General features: G+C 46.4%; 1 protein-coding gene across 6 annotated transcripts in view; it reads left to right on the forward strand.

Moving 5' to 3' along the window:
* The window catches only part of LOC123507691 (cAMP-specific 3',5'-cyclic phosphodiesterase-like), a 617094-nt gene that overhangs the window by 586757 nt on the left and 20337 nt on the right, over positions 1 to 10000 (forward strand). For all 6 annotated transcript variants that reach the window (XM_045260825.1, XM_045260827.1, XM_045260822.1 and 3 more), the window contains one exon: positions 5887 to 5980. In XM_045260825.1, coding sequence (XP_045116760.1) covers positions 5887 to 5980 — 94 coding nt within the window. The remainder of the gene's footprint in view (positions 1 to 5886; positions 5981 to 10000) is intronic.

Consider the following 10000-nt stretch of genomic DNA (forward strand, 5'->3'; position numbering starts at 1 on the left):
ACTGCCCTTGCACACACACACACACACACACACACACACAAGCAAGCAATTCCCATATAAGACTCGTTCCTTCGCTATTAAGGCCACTACAATTATTCACGACGATGCCCCAAGTCAGATCCGAGTAAAACCAGTTAGTAGTAGGCTGTGGTGGGACGGTGGGGCGACGAGGGGCGGTGAGGGGTGATGAGGGGCCTTCCTGGAGAACGTGATATGGATACTGAAGAGGGCAAACGATGGAGGGAAGGGGGGTGGGGCAGAAATACTTGGGAACATAGAGAGGAGCAAGATACTGTGAAGCTAATACTGAGAAACACTTTGCTTTCACACCACAACTATTTTTCAAGCCCTTAGAAATGAATGATCGGGTGCTCAGATATAGAAGCGTTGCTAATCTGTCCCTGGAGCCATAAAAAGCATTCTCAGAAACACGTGTCGCCTCTGTAAACCCTGTAAGTATAGTGGAGATGCGACCATAAGTGTTTAAACGCCCCTAAGTGGAAGAGTGTCTAGGGAATCGTGTTGTAAGTGAAAGGTACTCACTCGTCTGGTATTTTGGACTTGCACTTGGCATCGTTCCCTTGTCGCATGATCTTCGGGGAATTCGTGTGACAGGGAAAGTCCTTAAGCCCTTCAGCACCAGGACGTGTTTTTATATTCATTCTGCTTACTGTTTAACTGATTTTATACACCTTCAGAAACTTAGGTCTGGATTAAAGTAGTGAAGATTCTGGTCATTAATCTTCTGGCCTCCATAAAACACATCCTAGTGTCAATAAAATCGTCTCATCATACCCAAACTCATGGTAAAAATGCGTCCCAGTACTGAGGAGGTTCAGTTTCGTTCGTGATTGTGCTGTAAATTAGTAGTTGTTGGTGCCTGCCTGCTTGCTGACGCGTGTGTATGTATATGTGTGTGTGTGTGTGAGTGTGTGAGTGAGTATGTGTGTGTGTGTGTGTGTGTGTGTGTGTGTGTGTGTGTGTGTGTGTGTGTGTGTGTGTGTGTGTGTCGTTAGAAGAATGGGAATGGGTGGAAATGACTGCGTGGAATTCAGTGTGGTTAAGTTTTGTACGTAAGAGAAAGTGGTGGGATGGTCATTAGTATTACTAGTGACACTCTTTCATGATTCATTGTTGTACTTGTGTGTGTGTGTGTGTGTGTGTGTGTGTGTGTGTGTGCGCGTGTCTTAAGAATGAGTATGTGTGAGTGAGTGGATGGAAGATGAAGCTAAGACGTAAGAGGAGGAACAGGTGAAGCTGGGAAGACATTAAGAGTATTAGTACAAACCCTTTTTCATAAACAACACACCATCTTTCATATGAGTGCTGTAAGAAGAAAAACCGCGGGTGGAAGTGAGTGGGTGAGAGGAAAGGTTAAGACGTAATAGGAGTAGGTGGAAGTGGAGGATGGACATTGAAAGTACTAGCACTCTTTCCTCACTTTTTCCCGCACGTGTGGGTGGAGGAAGAGTGGAGTTAGAGGAAAGACCGTGTGTGGAAACGAGTAGGTGTGAGTGAGTGGGTGAGAGAAAAAAAAGAGTTAGACGTAAGACAAGGAGTTGGTGGGTGTGAGGATAGACATGAAAAGTCTTAGTACAAGCAGTCTTTCTTTACCCTCGCAGCCGCTGGGCACTGTAAAGGTAGTTTGTCTTTCGAAGTGCGACACGGGGAGTTTACCTTCACTAGTGTACAGTGTAACAGTAGTAGGAATTAAGTGCTTCATCTCTTCCTCCTCTTCCCTCCGCCTGCTTTGGTTAGTTAGTTAGTTGGTTTCTCTCTCTTTCATGTTGCGGCCTTTTTATTACCCCACCCCCCGCCACCTCCCTGGTTTTGTGCGTCTGTGTGTGTTGTAGGGTTTTATTTTCAGCGACACACAAACCTCAATAATAAGTGATGGTGGTGATGGCAGTTATAATAAGAGTGCGGGGAATACTGTCTGGTAATAAGTATGAGGCTGTGTCGTGCTGGGGTTCATATGAAAAGATGCTCCCATGTTTGTTTTCGTGATTGGAGTCTCAAGTTTTTTTCGTGTGTTTGTGTATGTGTGTGTGTGTGCGTGTGTGCGTGCGTGTGTGTGTGTGTGTGCCTGGGCGTGTGTTTGCAGGTGGCGTGTTGATGTAGGCCAAGACGTCTTCAGAAGCACCGCCGGAGTATAAATACTAGTAAAAGGTGTCGCGTAAGTCATAACAGCTCGACAGGCACCCCACGTGTCGGAGTGTTTTGTGGAGGCGCGGGTCAGGGGCGCCAGGAGGTCCTGAAGGTTGTTATGACACGTGGCCCCAGAAGGACGCCAGGGAAGCCGACGCCGGGAAAGTGGCCAGCCCGCCAAGCCAAGCCGGAACTGAGGAAAACACAGCAAGGAAGGAGAGTGGCGTGCGCTGTTTGTGAATTGCGTGATAGGTTGTCGGCGGGCTCAGCGTGCATGTGTGGCAGCGTTGTGGCCGTGCCCCCTCCACGATGCCCGGCACACACACACACACACGGGCCCGCACTGCCTCAGTCGGCGCCACACACTCATCCCGCGCACACCGTTGGCGTAGCATCATAACCCCGCGCACCGTCACTCACTACCCGCCGTGTGTGTGTGTGTGTGTGTGTACTGTCCAGTGTCCTTCCGTGCCCCGCCCACCACAACGGTGCCGTAGTGCGAGGCCGCGCCACACACACACACAGATAGGGCAGCGTGGCCCTGGAGGTGGATTCTGAGTGACACGAGAATTAACATACTGTTTTCACATGTGGTGCGGGGCTCACTTTTCGTCGCCATAACAACATAACTCAAGGATTGGGCTCAAGGCGAGGCGTTGTCCGTCCAACCTGTCACCAAGTGTTCAGCGCCGCGACGTGTTTCACTCAGGAAGGCACTAAATAAATGAGGGCCGTGACGGGTTGCTGGCAGTGTGTGCGCCGCATCCGTCAGTGAAGCAGTGACAGGCCCTGCCCCGCTCCCTTTGACAGTTACCAGGACTCCTGAGTGTCCCTCACCTGGCGCAGTGTGCCACACGGCAGCGCCTTGCGGCTTCCCGCGCAGTGGTGCGCAAGACCTTAGCAACTAGTAGCTACGGGAGTGACCTTTCAGTGCGGCCTTGACGCACCTGATTAAACGGCAAGACGGGATCTCATCCCGGGAGGAAGTGAGCGCCACCGCGTCACTACCACTACCCAGAACACTGAGTCCAAGTCAAGGAGTGACGTGGAGAGCGGAAAGCATGCCAGCGCTTCCCGCAGCGGAGTCGATGCCCACAGTTAGTGTGACGCTGGAAAGACTCGTGGTGAGAAGCGGAGTGCGCCGCGCAGACCACCAGGACCATTCCGCCATGGAACACGGCATGGGGTTCTTCTACGTGTTCTGCTCCTTCGTACCCCTCGCCGTGTTCGGCATGCTGCTGGAGGCCGCCGTGTTCGTGGTGTCCGCGGTCCTGCAGGTAGGAATGGGAAGACGGCAGCGGAATAGTAGGGAGTGGGGAGGGGGGGGCGAGGCTATGGGGAAACTTTGGAGCACTAACCTTTCGTTACCATCTGCAGCGGCGAGTTATCGCGCCCATTATCACTACTACTGTACACCTGCTATAAACACTGTACAAGTATCACCTATGTTATTGGTATGAATTGCTTGTTATCACCCTACTATCATCCATATCACCACACTGCCATCACCACTTGAACCACCTCTCACCTCTCACCTCCCACCGGGCCAGCCAAGACGACTACAATGCTTCCAACCTCACTCACCCTCACAACCACCACCACCACCACACGCCAGCCATCTGTCTCCTCCCATCAACACAAAAACCGGCTACTGGCCGCCTTGGAGTAGGAAGAGTGAGTCCTCCACGTTGTCCTCGGCAAATAGTGAGAGAGGCAGACCCGCGGCTCGTAAAGATAAGACAGGTGACAAAACGGCGTCTTGTAGTACGGCGGCCGATCCTCCGTCCTTGGCAATACGCTGAGGTAGCTACAGAGAGAGAGAGAGAGAGAGAGAGAGAGAATGTACCCCTTAACTTTTTATCAGTGGGGCCTAGGCAACACTCAAGTGAACCGAAGCCTACCCCAACCCAACGCAGCCCAGCCCAACCCAAGCCCAGCCAAGATAAGAGAAGACCGCCGCGCTGCACTGAGCCGGTAAATCCCCCACAAAAGAGCACCTCCTCGCATTGAAGCTTAAGACCCCGCGGCGATAAGCGTAATTTCTTAATGCCGTGATGTTTTTGATGGACGTTATCAGTGGTGTGTTGCATTATGGGTGGAAAAATTTAGCATTAGTTTTTGACAGCCTTATGACGCTTGGGATCTGAACTGTGAGTGTACCGGATGCTTGAAGTGAGTGAGTGAATGCGTGAGTACGAGCTGAAGTGTTCTGATATATCATTGTTCAGAGAGAGAGAGAGAGAGAGAGAGAGAGAGAGAGAGAGAGAGAGAAATTACATCCTGTATGATATTGAATGAACAACAAACCGCTTCCATCGTGTCTTCACTACATCCGGAGCCTGACTTGAGCGGCCCCGGGGCACGCGAGACCCAAGCGCTGTGAGTGGAGAGTTGAGGTCTCGGAACTTACAATATGAACCACTCCGGACCAACGAGACTGACGCGAGGGTCACCAATTATTGAAATGCATTACGCTCACCCTTATTTCAGAGAGAGAGAGAGAGAGGGAGGGGGAAGAGAGAGAATACGATTATAAAACAACGGAAATGTGAGAGAGAAGAGAGAGAATACGATTATAAAACAACGGAAATGTGAGAGAGAGAGAGAGAGAGAGAGAGAGAGAGAGAGAGAGAGAGAATACGATTATAAAACAACGGAAATGAGAGAGAGAGAGAGAGAGAGAGAGAGAGAGAGAGAGAGAGAGAGAGAGAGAGAGAGAGAACACGATATAGAAATCAACAGAAATGTGGAATGTTGGAGAGAGAGAGAGAGAGAGAGAGAGAGAGAGAGAGAGAGAGAGAGAGATAGTACTACCTAACAGCCTGAGGTATTGAATAGCCACTTGTGACTGAAAAAGACTGGCGGTGTGTCTGTGTCCTCTTACTTATACAACCCTGCACTTGGAGACACACACACACACACACACACACACACACACACACACAGCTGCACGTGGCGAGAACACTTGACACAGCTGACCCATGATCCGTTACCCGTGACCTGTGACCCGCGGCGAGGTGGTGACGCGAGGCCCGGGGACAGTGTTAAGTGTTAGTGGAAGTCCCGGCGTGCCACCTGTCAGCTGGTCCAGTCTTGCCATCTGCAGACACTTCTCGGAGGGGCAATGAAGAGGAAAGTTTATATGGGACACACACACACACACACACACACACACACACACACACACACAGAGGGTTTCAAGACATGTACTACTGCGCGTTTACACAATCTTCATTTTGTCTTGCGCGATCTTGAGAGGTGCGTTGGGGCTTCCACATTACACACACACACACACACACACACACACATGCACGGAAGCTTGTTATATGTTAGCGCGTTTTCGAAATCGTTATTCCGTGTTGCGCAGTTATCAAATTTCTTGGAAGTTGCGCATTTTAGGGATCTGTTTGTCCTTTGAATCTCTGAACGTTTTAGAATATTACGTTTTTATTTTTTCTTCCTTTATTCTCCATTTTGGTTCATATTTTACTTGATTATTGGATTTGTCTCTGTCTTCTTTTATTATTGTTGTTGTTTTTCTTTATTCTATTTCATTTTGGAAGAGAAACATTTTATTTAATTCCATTGTTTATTTGTATGTCCGTACGTATGTGTGTTATATTTACCAAGTCTCTCTCTCTCTCTCTCTCTCTCTCTCTCTCTCTCTCTCTCTCTCTCTCTCTCTCTCTCTCTCAAAGCCCCCGTCACTCACACGCGTCCTTTTCTCTCCCCCAACAGTTCAAGAGGATGCTGAACAAGGAACTGAGTCACTTCTCCGAGTCCAGCAAATCAGGCAATCAAATTTCGGAGTACATCTGCACAACCTTCCTTGGTGAGTGTTCATAAGAGGAACCTGTGTCTTCTACTGCTAGTTCACCGTATGTGTTTGTCCATAGGCTCTTGTGTTTGTGTTGGTGTTGTGTGGGTTATTGTGTTTTTTTTTTTATTTGTTCGTATTATAATCTTCTTTCTTTCTTCAATTTCACTCCATGTTAGGTTATGTTTTGTTAGGTTATAGCTCGGTTAGGTTGAGTTGGGTTGGGTTAAGTTAGGTTTGGTTTGGTTTGGTTTGGTGTGTTATTTTTTTTAGGTTTGGTTAAGTTGGGTTGGGTTAGGTTAGGTTAGGTTAGGTTAGGTTAAGGGTAAGTTGTGTTGGGTTAAGTAAGGTTGAGTTAAGTTAGATTAGTTCACTCATAACCTACGACAATTTCATAATTTTCTCCTCTTTTCCCTTGTTCGATAACCACACACACACACTTCGGATAATCCTCATTTCTTTGTATCCTTTACGACAAAAATTATCTTTCCTACAATTGTTTACCGTCTATCTTGAAAATCCCCGTTGATGTTATTATATTCGCTTCCTGTGCTTCAGCTGCCCACCCCTTCCTAGTTTTAACTCCTATTCTCAAGCACTTCTCTGCTTAACCTCCACTATTTCAAAAGGCTTCATTTCAATTTGCACGGGGTTTTTTTAAGGTGTTTTTACGGTTCTAGAGGCAGGGTGACAAGATTTCAATATTATTAGCTGGAGGAACACTTGGAAACCTCGCTAATCATATCTATTGCCTTTCAAAACAGTCGTGGTTAGAGATCAAAGCGTTTTTAAACAAGTTTTTTTTATGGTTTTAGAGGCAGAGTGACAAGATTTCTACATGATTAGTTGAAGAAACACTCTTGAAAACACCGCTAGTCATCTCTGTGGCCCTTGAAAATAGTCGTGGTGAGAGGGCAAAGCGTTTCTGAATACGGGCCGTGGAGGGAAGAGTTTACAAATATTTAGAAATAGTGTTGATTTTTATGTGCATTCGTCCCCCTTGTCCTGTTGCCCTCCTGCCCTTCTTCTCTTTTTGCCCTCATTGCTACTGTATGTGGTTTAGGTTTCAGTTTTTTATACCTAGTGGATGGACGTGCAGAGAGAGAAAGAGAGAGAGATTAGAATTTTTAGCTTCTTTTTCCTATAGTATATGATTAAGTTTTTGTGGTGATTACCTAAGAGAGAGAGAGAGAGAGAGAGAGAGAGAGACAGAGACAGACAGACACCAGGTAAACAGTAAATTCACAGCAACAAGTTAAATGACCAGGTAGGGGAACCTCACCTAACCCCACCTTCATTACCTCCCCTTCCCTCCCCTCTTCTCCTCCCCTCTTCCCCTCCCCTCTTCCCCTCCCCTCTTCTCCTCCCCTCTTCTCCTCCCCTCTTATCCTCCCCTCTTATCCTCCACTCTTCCCCTCTCCTCTTCCCTTCCCCTCACCTTCATTACTTTCCTCTCTTCTCCTCCCCTCTTCTCCTCCCCTCTTCCTTACCCCTCACTCTCTCCTCTTTCCCTCCTCCCTTCCCTTCCCTCTCATCTCCTCCCCTCTTTCCTTCCCCCGATCCCCCCTCTGATTCCCTCATCCCCCTCCCCTCACCACTCACCTGTGTCTGGGCTGCCAGGTGTGATTAATTAATGCAGGAGGCAGGTAGGCTTGACACGGGTTACCTGTTGGGCCTGTGTTATCATCAGTGTGATGAATTATGGTGTTAGTTGTGTGGTGGTGGTGGTGGTGGTGGTGGTGGTGGTGGTGGCGGCGGTGGTGGTGGTGGTGGGAAGAAGAGGAGGAAGAGGTTAAAAGGACTGAAGGTTTAAGTGGAGGAAAGGGAGGATAAGGAGGAAGAGGGAAGAGGAAGAGGAGGAGGAGGAGGAAGATAAGGAATGCTAGTATGTATTATGTAAAAAAATATGTATACGTATTAAAATAGTCTCTCTCTCTCTCTCTCTCTCTCTCTCTCTCTCTCTCTCTCTCTCTCTCTCTCTCTCTCTCTCTCTCTCTGCCTGCATTCTCCTGCCTTCATTATTTTGCAAGGTATAATTATTAAGATGACGATGAAGCATAAAGCAGATTAGAACGAAGAAGAGGAGGAGGAGGAGTATTCGGGGGCGGATTTCGGAATGCTGTACGATTTGGCTACGAGAGAAGGAAGTGAGAGAGAGAGAGAGAGAGAGAGAGAGAGAGAGAGAGAGAGAGAGAGAGAGAGAGAGAGAGAGAGAGAGAGAGAGAGAGAGAGAGAGAGAGCTTACAACTACTACACCTCCTAAAAATATACGAGAAAGACCTAATGAAGAGCCCGCCTCATCACTATGGCCTTTGAAAACAATCTTGGTGAGAGAGTGAGGAGTATGAATAAACAATACTTGGTTTGTATTTTCACACACTTCTGTCCTTCACCTCCACTATTTCTAGAGGGTTTATTTAAATTTCCACGAGTTTTTAAGTATTTTTACGGTTCTAGAGGCAGAGTGACAAGATTCCCACACTATTAACTGGAGAAACACTCTTGAAAACCCCGCTAATCATCTCTGTGGCCCTTGAAAATAGTCGTGGATAGAGAGATGCGCGGTTTTAGGGTGTTTTTACCGTTCTAGAGGCAGAGTGACAAGATTTCTACACTATTAACTGGAGAAACACTCTTGAAAACCCCGCTAATCATCTCTGTGGCACATGAAAAATAGTCATGGTGAGAGAGCAAAGGGTATGAATAAGACAACACGAGACATTGGACACACTGAGGAATGCTTGAGGAACGCCGTGACTGTAGCAGGACCCACCACCACCACCACCACCACCACCATCACCACGCTATGTATAAACGAGGTGTGGTATATAAATAGACAAGCCACGGGAGTCAATTGGAAGGTGTTGGTGATGCTTTTAGTAACTGTGAGTCACGCGGGGAAGGTGTTGAGAGGCCGCCAGAGTGCCAAACGTGAGAAAGACAGAGAGAGAGAGAGAGAGAGAGAGAGAGAGAGAGAGAGAGAGAGAGAGAGAGAGAGACAGACAAACAGAGATGTAAAATAGAGATAAATACAATCTAATCTGAATCACTGCTCTCAACACAATCACCATCATTATCACCATCATCATCATCAACATCATCATTACACGCAACCTTTCACAATTTCGTCATTATAAAATCTCTGTTGTTCCCCCCCCCCTTCAATATTTCATCTTCGTGATAAGAGATAACATTTTCCAAGGAATAAAAACAACTATACAAACAGATCTCTCCTTAACGCACATAAACACCTTCACTACCATGACACGTTTTCACATTCATTCTGGTAACTTTTTGGCGATTTTATACAGCTTCAGAAACACATGTGGGGGGTTAGAATAGTGAAGACTCTGGCCATTAATCTTTTGGCCTCTATAGACTCTTCCTAACGTCAATAAAATAGTCTAATGGTACACAAATTTCAAGGTGTAAAATAACCGGGAATTCTTGCGATACGTTAAATAGGCGCGGTGCAAGCCAAGGATGCAAGTAAAGGGTTTCAATCAAGGTTTCTTTTATCAGATAGGAGGGAGAGATGTATAAAAAAGAAGTGTATCAAATATGTATCAGCATAAAAACACACAGAGCAGTTTTTGAAGACGCTAATAATAATGATAAGAATTAATTAGTAAACAGGTAAGGAAAGAGTAGAAAAGAATAACGATAATGTAACCCTTTCAATACTGAGACGCATTATTTACCATGAGTTTTAATTGACATTAGGAAGGGTCTATGGAGGTCAGAAGATTTATGGCCAGAGTCTTCACTATTCTAATCCCAACATAAGTGTCTAAAGATGTTTAAAATCACCAAATAGTAAGTGAAGTGAATATGAAAACGCGTCTTGGTACTGAAGAGGTTAAGGAAAAAAGAAAAAAAAAACTTGTAAATAGACAAATACATACATACAAAATTAATTATACTGAATGATACTGCAAATTTTAAAGACAAGATAAGAATTAAACATTACGTAACTTAACAATGCAGAAGTGAGAATGACAAAGCTAGAATGAGACAAAGTGACGAAAAAATCAA

Source organism: Portunus trituberculatus, chromosome 23 (assembly GCF_017591435.1).
Source record: "Portunus trituberculatus isolate SZX2019 chromosome 23, ASM1759143v1, whole genome shotgun sequence".
Taxonomy (NCBI): domain Eukaryota; kingdom Metazoa; phylum Arthropoda; class Malacostraca; order Decapoda; family Portunidae; genus Portunus; species Portunus trituberculatus.